This window comes from Leopardus geoffroyi, chromosome A3 (assembly GCF_018350155.1).
Source record: "Leopardus geoffroyi isolate Oge1 chromosome A3, O.geoffroyi_Oge1_pat1.0, whole genome shotgun sequence".
NCBI lineage: Eukaryota > Metazoa > Chordata > Mammalia > Carnivora > Felidae > Leopardus > Leopardus geoffroyi.
In genome coordinates, this window is record NC_059336.1 from 91,217,491 (window position 1) to 91,240,336 (window position 22,846).

Below are 22,846 nucleotides of genomic sequence, written 5' to 3' on the forward strand. Positions count from 1 at the left end.
GAGGTGGGGTTAGGGGATAAAGGGAAAGTGTGGGTGGGTGGGTACATGGACTGGGCAAGGGGGGATGTGGGGAGATGGGAAAGGGAAGTTGTTAGGGATGGTTGTTCTCACTATCACACCAAATCCTCTTTATTGATGAGCACACCAGGAAGGCATCCCAAGTAGTGGCATTAAAACCTAGAGATTTCATCATGGTTTGTGAATTCGAGCCCCACTTCGGGCTCTGTCCTGACAGCTGGGAGCCTGGAACCTGCTTCGGATTCTGTGTCTCCCTCTCTCTCTGCCCCTCCCCTGCTCGTGCTCTCTCTCTCTCTCTCTCTCTCTCTCTCTCTCTCCCTCTCTCAAAAATAAATAAACATTAAAAAAAATTAAAAAACAAACCTCAAAATTTCAGCAGGGAGAGTGTCAGGTGAGGGCTTCCAGGGATGGGAATAATGTTGGAGTAAAGCATGGAGAACAAAAGGAAACTGGAAATAAACAGAGGCAGAAAAAGGGAAAGGACACAGGTGCATGCAGTTCAGAGGACCTGGGTCTGAATCTGCATGAAAATCTCTGGAGCTGGTGTGACATATGCTGCTAACATGCCATGGGAGAGTGACAGGGCAGGGGCAGCCGCCCATCAAGCTCATGTCAGTGCTGATACCTGTTAGGCACTTGCTTCTAATCAGCAGTGTGTTCTCCTTCCTAGCTTTGCTGCTTGAGAGGGGGGCCAGGATCAAAAGTCACTACTGCTTTATGTTGAGCGCAGTGCTTGTGAGATATGCCCTTCCAGGGCCTCATTCTCCTTCCTCCCTGTTTTCCTGAACTGGATACATGTAAAGAAGGGTGTCTCAGCACACTATGGGGGGGGGGGGTCGGGAAAGCAGTTTCTATAGCCAGATGCTCCCCTCACCTTTGAAGATGAATGAGGGGAACATGCTTGGAGTGTCCCCACCTGGCCCACCTCTGCCTGGGGTCTTGACTGAAATCCCCCCTAAGGTTCCAGAGCTAAGGAGATCTCAGATGCACTTGCATCTCACATACACTTGCACTCTGGCAGCCCCTGGGGGTGTATCACTATAGGCAGCTGTGGCTCCAAAAGCTAAGCGTCTGCAGTGTGTATGTGGGCCACATATGCCCACACAGGACTAGATGAAACGTCTTTGCCTTTCCATGGGAAAATCTGTACTCCATAGCTGGTGTGATCTGTTTGCCCATAACTCAGGTTAGTCCTTCTTCACCTAACAAATACTCGTCTTCCCAGGGAGAAGTGTCAGCATACCCCTTAATCATGAATTTGGTGTTTTTACTGCCACGGACATCTTTAATGATGTTCTAACAGCTTTAACTCATCTGGGCATCTGGGATGAATTATGATTTTGTTCCAAAGTGGTTTCCAGTTTCCAGGAGCTGCTCTGATTCTCCAGGGCAGCCTATACCTGTCACTGTGCTCTGAAGGTCTCAAGGCTGCTCATCCCTGTCCTATAAACACTATCATTTTTCTCCTTCTCTGTAGAATGGAGGGCAACTGATTTCTCTTGACAAGATTCAGGTTTTGCACCTCTTATTACACACATGCACACAAACACGCACTGGCGATGTGTTATGTATGACTTGTAGAAATCTTGAGGTGGTTTGTGTATCCCTGGAAGCTTCTACAAGAATATCAGTTTAAGGTGCTTTGGTTTAAATGGAAACATTCTTATTATTTGCATCTGATACTGCATATGCATATGCAGTTGGACAGTTGGGTAACTGTCCATATTCTCCTCAAAAGTCGCTCTTTCAATACCTTTACAACCTTTGTGTCATTGCAAGTCCACTGACAGCTCTCCCCGCTCTTTTGAGGGAGGTGCCTGAGGGGTGAGGTGGTACAAGGTGGCCCCAGGAAGTAGGAGGCAGGTTGCCAGGGTTCGCAGACATTACCATTAAGGTTTCGAATTCTGCCAATTATTTCCTGACATGTGTTTTTAAAGACAGGGGGCTGGACCAAAGCTCTGGTGGCAGTCATGGGGGTCCCAGCTCTCATGTCCCTTCAAGAGAGAACTGGGACTGGGGAGAATCATCTGGTAGCCTCCAGCTGCAGTGCCTCAGGTGCAGCCCACTCTCTCCCAGGAGAGTTCCCAGTGACAACGTGTGGCAGGGGTGCCAGACCTGGCCATTTATGCCATCGGCAACTTTTTTTAATGTTTATTTATTTTGAGAGGTTGGGGGGAGCAAACATGAGCAGGGGAGGGCAGAGAGTGAAGGAGAGAGAGAATCCCAAGCAGACTCTGCACTGTCAGCACAGAGCCTGACATGGGGCTTGATCCCACGAATCGTGAGATCATGACCTGAGCTGAAACCAAGAATCCAATGCTCAACCAACTGAGCCACCCAGGCTCCCCTCTATAGGAAAACTTTGATGTGGTTGGGCATCTGAGTCTTTTCACAGCTTCACCATGGTCTGAGGCTCTGCCTGCCCATCCTTCCCACCCCCTTTCATCACAGGTGTCACATCTGTGCTGTGCTTCAGGCTTCCCCTGCCTGCTTCTGCTTCCTCTCCTCTCTTTCCCAGGCATCCCGCCAATAAATCTCTTATACTTCTAACTCTGTTTTGGTATCTGTTCTGAAAGGACCTGCATGGACACAGCTCTGTTCACAGGTGACATTGTTGGGCACTTCACACAATCCCACCTTACCTTCCCAGATCCCTACCTGAAAACAGCCACCAGTTTGCCAACCCATTTTGTCACAGAGTTAAAAGTCTATTTAGGTGTTAGTTTCCATCCTTGTGGCTATGCAAGTTAGTAGGGTTCATCATACCATCCCATTCAGCATCCTGTAGGGTGCTGAGGTTCCCCAGGGATGAGACAGAGGCGTGAGATGGTCAAACACACACTTTATTTCTGTATGGAGATTCTTTCCAGGATCCCAGGCTGGATAACAGAAACCTCAGGAATGACCCCTGTCCACTTATAGACTCTTCTTGAAAACCAGGTCAATGAGGTCAGCTCCTGAGTCCCCTTTTTCCAGGAGAACTCTTAGTCCTTCCAAGAGAAAGGACATTCCAGTGTGTCTTCAAATTCTGGTGGGAGTGGGGAGGACAAGGATTCCTGTCCTTCAGTTCCTCCCAGAAAGGTCTCTCACCCACCCCTCAAATACTATGATTTGACTGAGTTTGTGATATATGTCTCAGCTCCTTTCTGTGACGAAATGAAGAGGAGGAGGATTGGCACAGTACAAATAACACATTGACAGCAACTGGATCCCACTTTTTGGAAGTAACATAATAAAGATGGCCCCATGATATCTTATATTCTTTTACTACTGAACACTATACCAAGGAAAAACACTCAGGAGATAAACACAGGGTGACACATTTCTATAAAAATGAGACCCATGCACAGTGCAAATCATGGTGTTTCTCACACATGGGAGCTGACAACATTTTAATAAGTTCACTGGAGAATAGGTTAGAGGAAGGCTTGCTGGGCTCTCTCAGTAGGATGTTCTGCCATAGTTGAACTAGCCAGGACCATCCAATATTCTCTCTTCTCTCTGTGGTGTTGATGCTGTCCAACCACATCCCTTCAGTTCCCTTGGTGGCTCCCTTTGCAATGATCTCAGAGAACTCATTGCAAAAGTCTCTCTGAAGGTGCTAGGTTTTGGCTTGATTACCCCTGTTGAGGGTAGGTCTTTAAAATCCTGGGGAGAATGTGCTTCTCAGCTGCCTCCATGCCTGATGGGTAGTCTTGACCCATTAGGACAGGTGAGCTAGCCACAAACCAGTCTGGTAGGTTCCTCCAGAGTGGAGGAGCTTTGTGTCCCCAGCTCAGGGCTAAGCACAGAGCAGGTACTCAACAAATTGTTGAATTCAACTCTAACCTCTTCAACAGAGAGGATGTTCCCAACTCCTAGACACTTTTCTTCTTGGGTATTTTTTATAATCATTCTGGTTCCTTATATACCCCTCTGGAATGAATAACATGGTACAGTTTTTATTGGAAGTATGATTAATGCTTTGGGCATTGATTTTTTTTTTTGCCCCTAAATTATGTCTTTCATCCATATGTCTACACTGAAATAACTTTATTTAATTTATTTAATCCTTCCCATGCTGCTCTGCAGAATGTGGCTATTGGGTTATTTTGGCGTATACTGTTGCTATACAACTTTCTCAGGGCTGCTAATGCCCTGGTAGGGTTATAGCCCTCATGGCTAGTAAAGGCTAGAGAGCCTGTGGGCAGCATTGGTCTCTGTCAACACCACAAATGCAGCACATGTGCATCCATTCTTCAAACCACAAGGAAGACATTCATGGACGTTACATGAGACTTCTGCTTATAGCCACATCTGGACAAAGCACAAATCTGGGAGACATCAAGAAATTGTGTGCTCACCTACTGGAAACCTCAAAGCTTTGCTGAGACATGAAGGATTAAATTCATGGCTCTTGGTAGACTGACTGTCCTGTGGGGTTGGTGGGTCTTCCCACCCCTTTCAGACAGGAGGCCAGTTAAGCCATGGGGGCAGGAAGGGAGATTCAGAGAATCTGAAGGGAAGATATAAGGTGGCCTCTTCCCACAAGTGGAGCTGCAGGGTCCAGCCTCCTTGCTCACTGGACATCTTAGAATAAAGCTAGAATAATAGAATAAAGCTAAGACTGCATTAGTGCCCCTGCCCTAAGATACCCCAAAAGGCCAGAGCAGGGAGGCCACATGTTTATCTTCCTTGATGGCATCTCCACCTGTGGAACTTGGCCTGCTAACACTTGATGGAGAGATGCAAACTTTGACATGAAGTCCTCTGCTCTGTCAAAGACCAAAACGTTCCAGAAGAAGGAAAATACTCGTGGTTTTAGGATAAATCCGAGCATGTTTGATATGGATATTGACACGTTGTAGCAGTTGCTACTCTACAGAAACAGGGTACTAAGTCACTAGACTTGCTGTTCTTATTCTTTTTGAGATTACCAATTGATAAAACTAACAAAAAACTCATACAATCCTTGAACCACTGAATGTTAAAAGGAGTACTTAGGTTATCTAGCTCAGCCCCATATTTTACAAATAAGGAAAGAGAGGCTCAGATAGATTAAGTATGGCACAGGCCTGCTGACTCTTGGTCTGTAGCAGACATTAGCTGGCATCACTGGACCTATTTTGCCATACTGGTTGTTCAGGACAGTCCCTGGGGATATAATCCACATGGACCTGAGGCTCTCAATCTCAAGAGGTGTCAATGCACTAAAATATTGAGGTCTCTAAAGGAAGGCATCCATGCTTCCTTTTCATGGATGCTTAGAAGACAGAGTTAAACCTTTCCTTTGGATTTTATGTGGTTCCTTCTTTTGTTTACCCTGATGAGTGAAGGTTGATGTGATGTGCTCCACCAGCTAAAGGAGAATAATGTGAGCACGACTGTGGACAACTTCACTGAAGTTCATGGAGGCTCCAGGCAAATCCAGGTGCTGCAGGATTCATCCCTAAATGAGCCCCCACATATAACCAAAGTTAATTTTAGAATCATGGAAGAGATTTAGGGGAAATCAAGTCCAACCTTGCCATTTTACAAGCTCAGAGAAGTTCAGCAATTTGCCTTGGGTCACACAGCATGGGGGATATCAAAGTCATAGAAGAATCCAGATTTTTTTTTAAACTCAGGATTGGATGTTTTCCCTAAAAAATTCTGAACTTTTTCACAAACCCCAGTGTTAGGGAATTTCTGATGGTTTCTAGATCAAGGCATTATCCATGCATGAAGTGAAGCAAGACAAAAATGGTGGTGGCTGCCCCTGCTGAAGACCTGCGGTCTAGGAGAGCATGTTGGAGTAGAAGCTGAAGCTCTCTGTCATGGTCTTGGAGTTGCTGCGAGAGGAGCCATTGGAGGTCAGATCCAGGGACGAGGGTGTGGTCTTGGGACCATCCTCCAGCTCCTCCTCGTGGACCCCCACCACCGTGGAGATGGTGGTCTCCAGGCGGCTGACTTTATACACGCTGCCCTGGGTTTGGAGGTACCGGGTGGATTTCATTTCGAGCCCCTCGTAGTCGCTGGCACTGATAAAGGGGCAGCACCGGAAGGCATGCTTGAAGCCCAGGCGGAATCTGGAGAGACAGAAGATGGGAGAGGTGACCCTTTGGGACAGTCTGCTTCCAGAGGGCATTGTCACCACTATGTCAGCTCTTTAACACATAGACAAGCCTAAGTATGACTCTCTGTTGTTATTGTTGTTATTATTATTATTATTATTATTATTTAAAGCTTATTTATTTTGAGAGAGAGAGAGAGCAGGGGAGGGACAGAGAGAGAGGAAAAGAAAGAATCCCAAGCAGGCTCCACACTGTTGGTGCAGAGCCTGATGTGGGGCTTGAACTCATAAACTGTGAGATCATGACCTGAGCTGAAATCAAGAGTCCGACACTTAACTGACTGAGCCACCCAGGCACCCCGATGACCACCATTCCTGATGGGCTCTCCCTTCTCTTGCTTGTCTAAGGTTGGCTTCTTTTGCCAGAACAGCTCTCCTGATCAGTGTGACTAAGTAAGGGCCTTCCAGGCACTGATTCCTCTTTGCTTACCCTGTCCTGCTGGAACTGCTAGAAGAAACTGGGTAAAGCTGCCCAAATTGTATGATGAGATGAGATGGAAAGAGGAAAGTGAGAGGCCAGTGAAGGGAAAAGATGCCCTATGGAGAATGGTATTCTACGGCCATCAGTCTCTCTTTGTGTGTTACTCTCCCTGTCTCCTCCCACCCCCCACACCCCACTGCATGCACAGCCCCCTGTGCATGGATCCACAGAGCAGAGGGAACAAAATCACAGGCCATGAACTAGATCCAGCTTTCAGGCCTGTTTATATGCATCAATCACAGAGGTTTTTTTTTTTTTTTTTTTTTTTTTTTTTTTAATGTGCACCCCCACCCCCACTAACTTAGTTGCCAGTGTCCAAAAGTCAGAAGATTCACACAAAAGTATGGATGTCTGGTTCTTCTTGGAGAAGAAAAACAAAGTCCACTTTGGGTTCATAAAGCTGCATGGCAATAATTAGTAGGGATGGAGTAGTGTGGTCTTTTTGCTGCAGTCCCTCCCACCCCCTCTTGTCTCACAAAGATTTTGCTCATTTAGGTTGGCTGTTTGGCTGCTATAGAGACAAATGATCTTGTCCCTGGAGACAGAGTGGGGGATGAGGTCCTCACCTGTCATTGAGGCAGCAGTAGATGATAGGATTGTACATGGTGGAGCTCATGGCCAGCCACATGATGGCCAGGTAGACCTGCTGAATAAACTTCTCAAGGTAGAGATCAGGGTTGATGTAGGGCAAGAGGAAGAAGATGTGGAATGGCAGCCAGCAGATGGCAAAGGTGCACACCACGACGATCATCATCTTGACCACCTGGCAAGAGGGTGGGGCAGGTGAGGTCACCACCACAGCCAACTTTTCTCACAGGTACTTTCTCTCTCCTCCCATGCCCCTCACCGCACACAGTGCAGTGTGTGGTGGGAAGTGTCTATAATAACCCCTTTCGAGGAGGAGACAGGACCATTTATATGTGGTATCAAAGGACTTTGATTATATCAGTAGTTCTCAGAGTGTGGCTCCGGGACCAGCTTTGTAACCATCATTTAGGATTTGTCAGAAATGAGAATTCTTGGACCCCATCCCATACTTACAGAATCAGAAACCCTGGGGGTGAGACCCAGAATTCTGGTTTGACAAGCCCTTCAGATGACTCTGAAACACAGTCATGTTTGAGAACCTCTGTGTGATATCACCCCTCTGGGCAGTGGCTGCAGAAGCCAAGGGAGAGCAGATAATGACCCAGGGGAATGGGTATTCAGTGGGGAGAGACTCAGTAAGGAGGAGGAAGCAGTGAGGGCAGGGGGGTGGGGGAAGGTGGAGAGGAGGGGCCAGGGTAGTATCAGGGGAAAGAAGAGGAAGGGACGCATCTGGACAGCTGCAGCTAGGGAGCACCAGATGGTTAAAAGGGATTTAAAAGGTTTTTTATAAATAGTGAGTAATGTGACCCACTGTTTCTGTTCTCCATCACTAGTTTGGTTCCTTTTAATACTTTTTGATGTTTGAACCAAGTGAATGTATTATTTTGTCAAACTTTAATAATAAAAGAGGACTTAACTCTTCAATGCATTTGTAGTTAAGGGTGTGTGTGTGTGTGTGTGTGTGTGTGTGTGTGTGTGTGTGTTAATGGCTTGACAGGTTGCAATTAGTCTTAAGGCAAGAAAGAAGTGGCTCTTGCCTATACAGGCAGGCCTAGGTTACAAATACAACCAAGAAAGATCTCTTCCCTCCTCTGTCCCACATCTCCTCTCCTCCTTCCACTGTTCCACAGACCCAGGGATGTTTTGTGCCTGCTGCCTCTGGGCCTCCTGAGTCTCTGAGGCTCATATGCTTGCCAGCCTGAGCCAGGGCGGGTTAGGTGCTGCTTGCTCTTTGCTTACCTTGCGCTTGGCAGAGACCTGCTCATGGTAACGGTCAGAGGAGTCCCCAGGGATCTCGCTGGCCCACAGTGTGATTCCCACAACAGTGTACGCATAGCCAATCACCAGCAAGGGGAGGAAGTAGATCAGCACAGTTACGCAGATGTGGTACCTGCAACAGGAAGGATGGGAGGGTTCAGTCTAAGGACAGGGATGGTCAAGGCTTGCCAACCACCTTTCTCAGCATTTGCCATTAATGAGCTTGGATGATAAGGCACAGCATGGAGTCTGGCCACCTGCATTGGGTGGTTGGCTGATATATGAATGAATAAACTAGAGAAAGCAAATCTCTTCAACTTAGGTTTTTCTTGTGGACTTTTTCCATAATAGAGATTCCTGTTGAGATTGAAGAGAAGAAAAAACATTGATGAAAGGGAACTGAATCTGTTGTATACTTATGGCAATTTCAGTTGATGGTAAGTTCAATATTGCTTACATTCCCCCTCCAAAAAAAATGCAACCTTAGGCTGCATTAATAAAAGTGTATTCTCTAGAATGCAGGAGGTGTTTGTACCACTCGGTTAATTCCAGTCAGATTACATTTAGGCTGGGCTTTTGTGCAGGAGTGTAGACAAACTTGTACATTCAGGTGAGAACCACTAGGTGGTTGGTGAGCTCTCATTCTTTCTGTAGGACAAGTGGATTCACAGGTATAAGAATAACTAGCTTGGAGGAGAGAAACAAAATTTATCCTAGAACTAGGATCAGTGGGTGAAAGCCACAAAGTATAAGCCAATTCTAAGCCTGGCCCTTAAAAATATATCTGCAGATGGAAGCTTCTGGGTTACAGCTTGCAAGATAGATACCAATTGACTTGAGTTTGACTGGGACAAATTGACATGGGCAGGAAATAAGCTTTTGCAGTATTAAACCACTGAGAATTTTTTCTCCAAGATTTTATCTAAATTCAAGTTAGTTAACACATAGTGTAGCATTGGTTTCAGGAGTAGGATTTAGTGATTCATCACTTACATACAACACCCAGTGCTCATCACAACAAGGCTCCTTCTTAGTACCCATCACCCATTTAGCTCATCCCCAACCTCCTCTCCAGCAACTCTCAGTTTTTTCTCTGTAATTAAGAGTCTCATGGTTTGCCTCCCTCTCTGTTTTTATCTTATTTCTGCTTCCCTTCTCCCATGTTCACTTGTTTTGTTTCTTAAGCTCCACATATGAGTGAAATCATATATTTTCCTTTCTTTGACTGACTTATTTCACTTAGCTATAATACACTATAATACACTGTAGTTCCATTAACATCATTGCAAATGGCAAGATTTCATTCTTTTTGATGGCTGAGTAGTATATACATACCATATCTTCTTTATCCATTCATTAGTCAATGGACATTTGGGCTCTTTCCATAATATGGCTATTGTTCATAAACTACTGAGATTTTGATGTTTGTTGCAACAACATAACTTATTCTATTTTGTTTAAGGCAAGTGTCCTTCTAAGTAGGATGCTCAAATAATTTTTTGATTTTGAGAAAGGATATTTTTCTCAGTGAGTACTTTGTATATCTGGTTAGTTATAGCCCTTTTCTCCTGATGTGAGTTTAATGGAGAGGATCCATTAGCAGTAATAGTAGTAATAATAGTGGGAACAGCTAATATTTTAGGGAGTTCACTCTAGATCGCTATGTTGATAATAATGTTAATGATAGTATTAATAGCAGAAACGATAGTTAGATTTTATTTAGTGAAGAGCACAATGCCACTCACTTTACCATTATTCTTATTTAATCCTCAAAAAAAATGATTAGGCATGTACTATCATAATCCCATTCTGTAGATAAGGAAACTGAAGTTAAGAATTTAATTAATTTTCTCAAATTCACAGCAGGTAAAAAGAGGAGGGTGGGATAAGAAGGCAGGACTGTGACCCCAGAACCAGCTTTTTATCACTGGAGAAAAGTCATCCAGTGATGACTCTGTTTATGCTTATTTTCTTAAATGATTTTTTTTCCAATAAAGAAAACCTACTTATTCATTTAATTTCTCTTTATTGGTACTATGTTTTCAATTACTTCTTTGCAAAGCTCCACAGTTTTACTTATTCAGCTTCCTGTGACTATTAAAATTTGCAACTTGAAGACACTCGAAGAGCTCTTAAATAATGCACAACAGCTTCAGCAAAGCAGGGTGCTGAGTGCATCCGTTTTGTGCAGACAGGCTGCTCCAACAGTCTCAACAGGCTGTTAAGGTCCCCCTTGATTGTCACCTCCTCTGGGAGCCTCTGGGTTCTCCAGTCACCATGGCAGTGAGTGCATACTGAGTTTCCTACCTGATCTCAACCTCTCCCCCGATTGCTGTACTTATCACTTGGATATAAGGGGACAGGGAGACCCTGGGAACCTTCAGGATACACCTGCTTCTCCTACCTGGAAGAATAATCCTGCCTTATGCAAACCGATAACTTGGTTGATGATCAAAACACATTAGTTGAGCTTTGTGGGGCCAGTGCCTCAGAGTGCTGAGCATCTATATGGGAGTCAGGGACACGATGGAAGGACACTGCAGTCCAGTCACCAGTGCTCCTAACCCTGGACCAGTGGATCCCAAACTTGAGCCAGCTTCAGAATCACCTGGGGGAGCTTGTACAAACACAAAGGGCTGGACCCCACCTAGACTTTCCCACTTAACAAGTCTGGGGTGGGCTTGAGAATCTGCTTTCATAACAAATTCCCAGTTCCTGCTGCTGCTGGTCCAGGTTCAGACTTTGAGAAACACTGTCCTAAACCAATGGTTCTTGAGCCCGGAATCACATGAGAATCACCAGGGGAGCTTTTAAAATGATCAGTGCTCAGAGACACATTAAATTGGCCTTGATTGTAGAAGCAGGAAACCACAGCTGAGAAAAATTTCCCAAGTTATTCTTGCATATGGTTAGCACTGAGAAGCACTGTTTCAGGTCCAAGTCTGCAAGCCTGTTGGAACCCCATTGTTTGAGATTTTATGACTTCACTAAGATGTGTGTTAACCATATTTTTTAGTTTCTGTATCTGATGCTTTGAGGTCTAGGCCTTGTTGACCTGGAAAGGACTGTGCCTCCTTGGGTTAGTTAATTCCTAGAGATAACTCCTGCTAGTGTGCCTTTCCTATGCAAACTAACCAACCCAGGGCCTATACTCCCCACCCACTTGTTTTCTCAGGGGCTCTTACACTGTGGGATGCTATCCAGCTGCCATGGTCACCCCAGGGCCACTTCAGACAGGGGCACAGAGCTCATGGAAATGATTCAAACTAGCCAATTCTAAGCCTGTTTATCCTGCCTCACCCATTCCTTCTCTGGAACACACAATAAAAGCCTTCCTGAAGTCTCCTGCGCTCTCTCTCTGCCCGTGGCCCTATGTGGCGCACTTGCCCCTTTGTCCTGGGAACTATGAGTAATAAACTATCTTTTCAATGGCAATCATGTCCTTATCTGTTGGCCTCACCATACTTGAATAGAATATAAAACATACACTTTAAAACAAAGTACGCTTTGGAAAAATCACAGATCAGACCATTAGGAAAATGCTAAGCTGAATCAATAAACATAAATTATCAGCTTCTATTTTTTTAAAAGAAGGAAAAGTAATTTTCTTATTTGTAAACAACAAAAAGTATGAACTTAATTTCAGTTAAAAAGTACTATAGTCAGGGAGAGCATTAACTTGTCCATTGTAGAACAGGGGTAATTGAAAATAACACAGGAATGTGACCCAGCAATTCCACTTCTAGATATATACCCAGAAGATTTGAAAGCAGGGGCTCAAACAGATACTTACACACCAATGTTCATAGCAGCACTATTTCCCATAGCCAAAAGGTGGAAGCAACCCAAATATCCCTCAAAAGTTGAGTGGATAAACCAAATGTATATATTTACAATGGAATATTACTCAGCCGTGAAAAGGAATGAAGTTCTAATACATACCACAACATGGATAAACCTTGCAAACATGTTAAGTGGATAAGCCAGACACAAGAGGACAAATACTGGATGATTCCACTTAAATTAAATATCTAGAATAGGCAAATTCATAGAAACAGAAAGTGGAATAGAGGTTACCAAGGGCTGGGGAGAGGGGATGGAATAATAGGTACAGAATGTGGGATAATAGAAAAGTTCTGGAAATGGATCGTGGTGATGGTTGCAACAATATGGTGAATGTAAAATGGTAAATTTTATGTTATATGTATTTTATCACAATAAACTTAATTTAAAAAATCCATGAGAAAATTCTAGTGAAGCTGGGGTCTTACATCTCCAGATTAGTAGTTTTCTGCTCCCTTTGGGAGCCCCTCAACAATCTCCCTCCCTCCCAAATCATAAAAAAACAAGCCTGTAGGTTTGATTCTTGGATGGGATCAAAGGTAAAATGTATCCTAAATCTTGCTCAGATAAGCCCCTTTTGCCTAGAAATTGCAAGTACTCGGGATGCCTGAGTAGTTTGGTTAAGCGGCTGACTTTGGCTCAGGTCATGATCTCACGGTTTATGAGTTTGAGCCCTGCATCTGGCTGTCTGTTGTCAGTGCAGAGCCTGCTTTGGATCCTCTGTCCCCTCTCCTCTCTCTGCCCCTCCCCCAGCTTGTGCGTGCACGTGCACGCGCTCTTTCTCGCTCTCTCTTTCAAAAATAAACAAAAAATAAAAAATAAAAAAAGAATTGCAAATACTCAATCCAAAAAATGTCCAAGTTACTAAAAATTCTAAATGACTCTACATTAAAAAAGTTCAAAAAAATTCTAAGGTCAAATGAATGAAATTCCATTATTAGAAAAAATGAAAATAAATACATTTCTTCCATCTTGACACCTTCTTGAAGAAATTTTACCATATTCTTGTAGTTAACTGGAGATAATCCTGTTTTGTAATTTTTTTTTTTCCATAATCATTGTTTTAAAGAGCCGGCCAATGGAATTTCGTGTAATCTTATTATGTGAGGCTCCATGCTTTTTTTTTTTTTTTTTTTTTTTTTTTATTCTCCAATCTGATATTCCTAGGTTCCTGCCAGGCAGGGTTTAATCAGCTCTCAGAGTTAGTATCCGCCTTGAGAGAAGAGAAGAAGGGGTCAGGGGTGCATCTGAAGTGAGTGAGAGAAAGGACCAGGAGTGACAGCAAGAGGCTGTGACAGCAGGGGTGGCTTGGTTCCCACTTGATGAGATATGTCGGTGGATTCCGATCATTAAATTTTGCCAGTGGACTTACCGTACCCTCGGAAGGCAAGTGCATGCAACAACCTCCTACCTTTGTTCCCTCCAGGTCACCCCTCTAGAAGCGGCACATATTACAAGATAAAATTGCTATATACAGACTGTGTCACCCCAAATCCTGCAGATTCGCCTGTCCTTAATGCCGTAATGCTCACTAATCCAGGTTTACTAATGTCTCACTATCTGGAGTCACTCGTTGCTCAAGCACCAACAGTTCCAGTCTCTGAAATAGTCCTCAGCATCTGAAATCAGATAGATGGGTTTATTAAATAGTATCCAGTGTGTCTTCTAATGCACTTCATGGAGGCTCTAGGTGCCCTGAGGTGGGGGAGGAGGGGAGACAAGAGGGCAGAGCTCTGGGGTTCCTGCTGTCCCTCTAACAAGCAACTCTGCTGGGTTTATATGTGGCTTTCTGTGGATCAGGTTGTTAGGTGGTGGTGGTGGGAGATTTCAGCTGTCACAGAAAGGTGGATGAGCACTGCTGTGCTTATCTAATTCAATGCGTTAACCCTCATTCATTGTGTCAGCCTTCTCTACAGTTTCCACACCATGTAATCAGCCCCTTACTTCTTGAATACCCCCTGTGACGTGCTGCTCACTAGCTATAAAGCCAGTGCCATCGGCAATACCTGGAGCTTGTTAGAGACGAAGATTCTCAGTCCCCACCCTGGATGGGCCAAATTGGAAAATGTGTACTTTAATAAGACTTTCTGGTGATTCATGTGCAAGTACAAGTTTGAAGCACAGTGCTCTCCATCTTGGCTGCACACTGGAATCACCTGGGGAATGTTGAAAACTTCCAGTGTGTGGTTTCCAGTCTCAGCTTCTGACTTAAGACTGGCCTGCAGTGCTGCCTGGGCATCAGAGTGTCAGAAGCTTTCCAGAGGGTTCTCCTTGTGGCTGGGGCTGAGAGTCATCGTCGTTGAGCCTACTCCTGCTGGCAGCTGTGACTGATGTCGTTCCTTCTTAAACTAAGAACCTGTGGCCCGGTAGCTTTCACTACATCCTAGGTCACAGGCAACAAGCTGAACCTGCCTCCTGGGATGGTCCTGCCAACTTGAGATAACCAGGAACACGCCTGAGCCCTCTTTGTATCTCGGACTTGTGGGGCCACCCCTTGATAGACATGAGCTGAGCAGTACCCCCTTCCTCCCCTTCCTTGAGCAGCCCTCAGGCTGTCTCTTCCTCAAGCACAGTGCTAGATGCCTGCTTGACTTTTTACTTCCTTCCAAAAAATTATCTTCTTTGCAGATAAATGTGGTTTCTTTCTAGTAAAAGAAAAAAAAAATCCATATATTTTTTTGCTCACTTTCACTTCTAGGCATTAGACCAAATCCCAAAGCCCTTGCAGTCCTATTGGAGACAGAAAGAAACTGCAGTCTACTAATTCATAAATTCTGTGGCCCTGTGTGAGGAGTCCAAGCCTCTGTTCCCATTACCAGGAGCTCAGTCTTTGGGGGACACAGAGAAGTGCCAAAGAATGTAATATGGGAAGTGACTGACAGTGGTTACCTCTTCAAGTGGAGTGGAGACACTGAGAAAGGCGTCAGGGGCCTTTATAAATATATATAAAATATAAAAAATATATACATATGTAAACAAGTTTTAAAATTACCCTGAAAACAGTAGGCATTTTGTTACTAAGTGCATGGAGAATAATGGGAATGCAGAAGTGAGACTCTCAACCAATCCAATCAGGGAAGCTTCCTGCAGGAGTTGTGCTTGGCCACACCCTGATATGTGTGCAGGAGGTGGGCACTACAGGTGGTGAAAACAGCAAGTGCAAAGGCACCGAGGGAGGACCTTGGCATGATGCGGTGCTGTGCTGTGACTCAGACTAATGGAACATAGCTGTGTGAGGAAGTATCAGGAGACTTAGACAGAAAGGTAGACAGAGGACAAATCATGAAGTGCATTTTATGACATGCTGGAGAGTTTATAATGTATTTTGAAGTTGATGGGAAATAACAAAATGGTTTTAAACAGGGAGTGACATGATCAGATACTTGTGCTCTGGCCACAGTGGGGCTTGGATGGAGGCAGGAAAGGCTAGAGGCACCAGCCTTTAGGAAGCTGTGCAAGGAGCCAGGCTGGAAGCAGCAATGACCTGAGCTAGAGCCATGGCAGACTGGATGGATGGGGAGGAGAGGAAGACCCCAAGGGGTGCTGTGGCTGGGAGGAAAAGCTGGTGCGCTTGGCTGCCATTTGGCACTTTAGCTGGGTTTCTGGCCTGTGTGAATGGGAGAGAGTGAGGCTGACTGTTGCAAGTATGGGGACCCGGGAGGAGGAGCAGGTTTGTTGGGGAGGTCAGCAAGCTGACCTTTGGACAGGCTGACCTTCAGGGCAAGCATTGAATGTCTGAATCTGGCTGGAACTAGGACAAGAGGCCTGGGTGGAGATTAGATTTGGATCCCTTGGGTATCCCCAAACCCTTGGGTATCCCCAAACCCTGAGAAGATGAGGGGAGAGAGGGGCTGGCAGAGGAGGCCCACATGAGGATGAGCCCAGGACAGGAGGGAAGTAGGAGAGTGAGGGGTGGGAGGTGCAGGGCGGGGAGGGAGAGTCCAGGGACTGGTGGAGCCTGCGTGGGGGAGGAGTGTTGGGAGGCAAGGGTGGGATGAGGACAGGAACTTGCTCTGTGGTTTTGGAAATAGGAGGTCATGGGCAGATTCCATTTTTGTGGTGTGGTCAGCGATGATTAGAGCAGGTGGGCCAGCTGATGGGGAGTGAGGAGTGGGGGCAGTAAGTGGGGGCTCCATTCCTAAATTGCTGGGTCACAAAAGGGAGGGAGAGGTCAGGGGACAGAGAAAGACATTTGCATGGGATAACAAAGCCCTCGTGTACCCTCCCCTGCTTGTGACCAGTCTACCCTGGGATATAGAGATGTGAGGACATGTCCTCGCTGTCCTTGAGAGAGGGCTGGGATCATACTCCCATCAACTGCATCCAGGCATAAACTTGGGGCAGAAATGCCCCCAGGTCAGCCTCTTTCAGGATGTGCTGACCAATCAAGGCAGATGCTCAAGTGTATTCATTTAATTCACAGAAAAATTGGGTTCCCCAGATTCCTACCCCCAAATGGTGCTGCCTCCTGAAGGCAGTGGCTCAGCTCCTGCCAGTGAACAAGAGGAAATAAAACATATGTTTTTCTGCAGTCATTATCCAAACCACACAAGTCAGAATTTTGATGTGTTCTTCTCCAGGCTCCTTTTTATGTTTTATCTGCTTCATTAGATGCTATGGTCCTTGGAGACAGAGCCCAGCGGTGTCCCTCTTTAATCACCCTTGCAGAACTCTTCATAGAAAGATACCGTCTCAGGCTTGGAAGGACATTAGAATTCTCACCTGCTCCATACCCACAGCCAGCAAGAAGCCCCCCTGAGGGCATCCTCTTGAATACCCTGCAGGCACAGAGCCCCAGGCCTGACCATTTCCCATTTCTTCATTTTTTTTTCTTTCTTTCTTTCTTTCTTTCTTTCTTTCTTTCTTTCTTTCTTTCTTTCTTTCTTTCTTTCTTTCTTTCTAGAGAGGGAGGGAGCAAGCACAGGGTAGGGACAGAGGGAGAGAGAAAGAGAGAATCTTAAGCCCCATCTCAGGGCTTGATCCTGTGACCCTGAGAACATGACTTGAGCCAAAATCAAGAATCAGACACTTAACTGATTGAGCCACCCAGGCACCCCGATTTTGTAATCAATAGTTTTCTTGTTGCAAGCACTATATATTCATTGTGGATTTGAAAATACAGGCAAGCATTAAAAGAACACCTTTAGAAGTTCTTGTGAGCCCATGACCTAGAAATAAATCCTAATAAAGTTGACATCTTCCTATACCTAGCTGCACATTCACACTCTTACTTGCACATACATAAGTATATTTTATATTACTTCAAAAATAACACTGTGTCACAATCATCTTTTTATGTCAATGAATCTATTTCTATGACAATGTTTCTAACCAGTGTGACCATGCCCCATATTATAGAAGTACATGGGTATTCAGCCTGCCTTCTAATTGGGACGTTTGAGTTATTTACAATGTTTTGATATTTAACTGATACTGTAATTAACATCTTCAATACATATCTTTGCTCTCATTCTCATTTCCCAACAATTCATTAGCCAGAATTAAAGTATTATTAAAGGTTTGGCATATATTGTCCCTCTTCAGAAAGTATCTGCTAACTTATGGCCTCTGGGCTTTCTCTTTTTCCTGCATGGTGGCACTGGGTGTTGGGATGTGTGTTAGTCTTTAACAACATGATAGCTTACTTTTAATATTCTTTATTCATTATAAATTGAAATTTTATAATTATGCCTTTTGTCATTGTCATTTTTTCTTTTCCAAATTGACCACTTGTATAATTCGCTCGATTTTACATGGGGTTGTTCATACAGTCCTTACTAATTTGTGAGAATTCTTTATGGCTTCTATCATATTATACTTAGAATTGCCTTTTCAATATCATAGTTATGAAAATATTCACCCCTGCTTTCTTCCAGTTTATTTATTTGATTATTTGTGTTGTAACTATTCAGTCCATCAGGGATTTATTTTGATGAGTGTTATGACAAAAGCTGCCACATTGTTTTCTTCACTAATTGTCTACAGCTTTCCCAGCACCGCTATTAGATATTGCGTCCTTTCCTTGCTGAATTGAAATTGCACTTATACCTTATACCACTACCATGTATCCTTGGCTCTGTTTGGGCTTTTGTTCCGTTTCCTTGATCTTTCTTTCTGGTGCTAGCTCCACGCAATCTAGTTTTTGTGGCTTTGTAGTATATCATTTATCCATGGCAGTACAACTCTCGTATTATTTTACTCAGTTCTCCAATACGGAATATTTCTAGACCTTCTTTTTTTTAAAAAATTTTTTTTTTCAACATTTATTTATTTTTGGGACAGAGAGAGACAGAGTATGAACGGGGGAGGGGCAGAGAGAGAGGGAGACACAGAATCGGAAACAGGCTCCAGGCTCTGAGCCATCAGCCCAGAGCCCGACGCGGGGCTCGAACTCACGGACCGCGAGATCGTGACCTGGCTGAAGTCGGACGCTTAACCGACTGCGCCACCCAGGCGCCCCTCTAGACCTTCTTAAGAAGAGGGTCAGGGGATAGTTTCAGTTATTTGCGGCCAGGATTTCAGCTTCCCAGAAGATATCATATGGCAAATCCATATGGATTTGAAATCCATATGGTTTCAGAGTTTCTCTTGGTCAGTTCTCTCAGACAAAGAGAAAGGTCCTAAAGAGGACGTGTTGCCGGGAATGGCTCCAGAGTTTGGAAATGCTCTAAGAAGAGACATGTAAACAACGGACTCCCAAGTAGAAAGAAACCAAGCTCCCTTACCCACACCCCTCCTCCTTCCAGTCTGCTCATGGGAATAGGGTAGAGACAGGAGGACTATACCCCTGCTTGAAATTTTCACTGGGTTATATGTTAGAGAACAAACTAAACCCTGAATTACAAAGCTTCTGCAGACTTCATAATGCTGAGAGAAGAACATAAATCAGATGGCCCTTGGTTTAGCCGAGGACCTTATTGTGTTCAGGCACAAGAAGATAGGCTAGAAGTTTAATTTGAGGAAGGGAGACATATGCTCAACCTGTCTCTGTGTAAGAGAATATCAAGAGTATAGCTAACAAGAGAAAGATGAGAGATTAGGCATGAGAGGGAGGGGAGGGGGCCGGGAGAGACAGAAAGAACAAGAGTGAGCGTTCCTGAACCCCATGACTGAAAGCAGGGATTAGTAAAAGGGCACAGCCAGCAAGAGTTTGCCTGTGGTGAGGACTGCTCAACAGAGTACAAAGAACAGTGGTATCTGAGGGTAAATTCAACAAGGTATTATCCTGTCTTGTGCTGTAATTCTCTAATTTCTATAATCACTCCTCTCATGTTCCATAAACAGCCTCGACAACTCCACATCAGTGGGGCCTTGAGGAAATTAAGGAGGGGGAGTTGTTTCCGGAGTCGGGCCAAGGGGGCTGGTCTGAGCTAGTGGTGGCCAGGAAGATGCCGTGGTGGGTGAAGGTTCTTACTTTGGTGGGGTAGGGAATGTGGTGGAGAAGGAGACTCTGTCTCCGGAGGCAGGGAGACAGAGAGGGAGCCCCTGAGTCTGTATTCCATTCCCTGGTCAATCTTCTCTGTCTGGCAAATGACATCAAATCATGTAGATATTCCTGGAATCCCCTTAGTAGTTTTGGAAGCCCCAACCACGCCAGACAGCCCAGATAGCAACGTCTGGGCAGACAGTCACCACCAGGTGGCGCCAAACTGAAACCGGCACCCGGACCAATCAGCATTTCCTTGAGAGTACAGGCATTTCCCCGTAATAGGGGCCTTAAAGCATCGCGCATTTTATGTGCTTGCGTTCATTGCACAGGGCCCAACTCACCACCACCCCCCCATCCCTTACCATGTCATGATGCCATTTTCCAGTATGTACCTCGGTCCAGTGTTTACCAACGTAGCACGAGCTTTGCTAGCCTCTTTGGTTTATTACAATCCCATTGAGAACAAGACTGCATTTTTTTGTCTGCGACATGTTTTTTACAAGTATTGGCAGGCACTGATGAATGTTTTGCTGATACAACTCACCCACCCTCAACCCCTCCAGATAGTTAATACGCTCTGCTTGAGGTTGGCAGACTATCACTTCAGCGAATCCACCTTGCTGGATGAGTAACCAAGGACAGATCTGGGATGTGCTTTTTGCCCTGGCTGCTGCAGCCTCTAATGAAATTGGACTTGAGGGGGACTCAGATACATGCAGCAGAACTGATGCTTGTACTTTATCATTCTTTTGAACATTTAACATACAGTTACTTATGTATTTATTTTTTGGTGGGGCATTGTTTTAAAACTGCTCCAATCGGTGCCAAATGGTATCGGTAAACATTTCCTGATGTAAGTAAGTTGCACCATAAATGTAGGTGTTGGCTGGTTTTTACACTCCCCCTCGTCCCTGGGATCTGAGGAACACTTAAAATAATCAAAACAATCCGAGTCATAATAGCCTGTCCACCCTGTCTGGACTAAGTTCCCAGACTCATGGTGCTTATGCCAAGTGCCCCTTCTCGTGCTGTGTCTGCAAAGTATCTCCTCTTCACAAAGCAAATCTTAGCACTAACACCTGCTAACAAATGGCCAGTTAGTGGCCATTTTCCTTTTCTTTGGGAGATATCTTCTGATGAAATCTAGTTTGAAGCATGGTACAATATAAATAGCTGTTGGCTTGTAAAAGATGTAGAAATTTCACATGGCCTGTGTGCAGTAGTTTCATTGTAAAGGTGTTTCTGCCAAGTGGATTTGTCTTTGTGTGATTACCTCTGGGACTTGGGGTAAGAGACAGTTATTGCTAACCCCATTTTAAATTGAAAAATTAAAGTACAGGGAAGGTAATTGCCTTGTTCAAGTCACTCAGGGTTGAAATGGGAATAGAAAACAGATCTGTCCTTTTCTCTTTGCAACCCTTTGCATTTTTTCTTCTTTCTGCTCAGATGAGCTCAGAAGAAGAATGGATAAATGTCATGCAGAGCAGGGAAACCATAGTTTTTAAAGAAGGAACATATACATCAAGCACAAAAATTATCCACAGCATTTGATAAAGGCAGGTAATTTATTGAAAAATAGCATAGCTAAAAAAAACATCAGGCCTAGCATTCAAGTTCATCTACATGGATGACTTGGAATGTGGACAAGTCTTGGATTCCGGTTTACAGCTGAATTCATTCTTGTATTTCTACTGTCTTTTCTTGTCTTGAACCCTGAGCCCAAAGAGGATCTCAATTGGCTGAAACATGTGGGAAAGACAAACACCCTACTTTCTGTTCCTCAGCCAAAAGTTAGTGTCTTCTTAGCATAGACACTAGACCATTATACCATGAGCCACACAGGCCGCCAGTTTGTAGCTTCCATTAACAAATTGAGCAATGCAATTTATGTGTCTCACAAAAAATATTCAAGGAGACTACATTAATCAATTTGAAATCGGATGGGGATTGTATGTGAGAGGACAAACATTTTTAATGTGGGAGTATTGATAGATTTTCATGCCTCTCCAAGCTGGCCAAAGAGAATCTAGTAATTTCTGCAACCAACTTTTATGAGCCTTTCCTCTTACAAAAAAAGGGGTCTTTATTGCTGGAATAAAAGCTAAGCTGATCTGTGCCTTAGAGATAGACATTCTGTGTGGACTTGATGTGAGGTTCTGATTGGGGAGGGCCTGAAGGGGGCAGTGATGCGTATGAGAGCAGGAGGTAGGAGAAGATGAGGAATTGTTTGTGATTATTGCTGTGGACAACTGTTTTTGCCTACTTTTTAATAGCGTTCCTATCTTTATTACTTTTTCCTATTAAACTAGGCTTCCTACTAAGACCGATGCTTTGTTATTAAACAAAGTTCAAGACTGCTTGTTTTTGACGACTTTGACAGTTTTGAGTCAGGCATTTTGTAGAGTGTCCCTTAGCTGGGATTTGTCTAGTGTTTTTCTCATTACAAGATGGGGGACATGGGTTTTTTGGAGGAAGACCCCAGAGGTAAGATGCCATTCTCATCACATAATACCAAGGGTACATGCTATTAATATGGCTTATCATTGTTGGTATTGATTTGGATCACTTGACTGAGGTAGCATTTGTCAGGTTTATCCATCCTAAAGCTACTCCCTGCCCCTTTCCATACTGTACTCTTTGGAAGAGAGTCACTACACACAGCCCACACTTGAGGATAGGGAGTTATGTTCCCCCTCCTGGACAGTAGGATATCTACATAAATTATTTGGAATATTTCTGCATGGGATAATATGGGGCCAATAGAATATTTGTCTGTTGTTCCTCACCTACTTGTTTATTCAATCCTTTATATAAATATGGACCTATGTATATGTATTCTATACCTTGGATTATAATCCAATACTACTTTATTTATTTTGTTCTAATTGCTCCAACTTTAGTCATTGAGAGCTCTTCTGATTGCCCCTCCATGTCTCTTGACTTCCAACATTGTTTGTTTGTGTGTGGAAGTGTGTGTGTTGGTTCCTTTTTGTTAAAGCCAAAATTAGAAACCAAGATCTGGGTACTGGGTGATACAAAGCCTCATTACCTTTTCCAAGTGCGACCATATTTATTTTATCATTTTCTCCCACCCACCTCCTTCCCTCCTGCCCCAGCTAATCCCCTTCAGAGTGAGTAA

General features: G+C 44.3%; 2 protein-coding genes across 2 annotated transcripts in view; one reads left to right on the forward strand and one right to left on the reverse strand.

Annotated features, from left to right (window-relative positions):
- POLE4 (DNA polymerase epsilon 4, accessory subunit) overlaps positions 1-22,846 on the forward strand; it is a 132,233-nt gene that overhangs the window by 103,520 nt on the left and 5,867 nt on the right. The window lies entirely within an intron of this gene.
- The window catches only part of TACR1 (tachykinin receptor 1), a 150,061-nt gene continuing 130,058 nt past the window's right edge, over positions 2,844-22,846 (reverse strand). The window contains exons 3-5 of the mRNA XM_045446620.1: positions 8,418-8,568; positions 7,157-7,353; positions 2,844-6,065 (exon numbers count right to left, since the gene is read on the reverse strand). Coding sequence (XP_045302576.1) covers positions 5,774-6,065; positions 7,157-7,353; positions 8,418-8,568 — 640 coding nt within the window. The 3' untranslated portion in view covers positions 2,844-5,773. The remainder of the gene's footprint in view (positions 6,066-7,156; positions 7,354-8,417; positions 8,569-22,846) is intronic.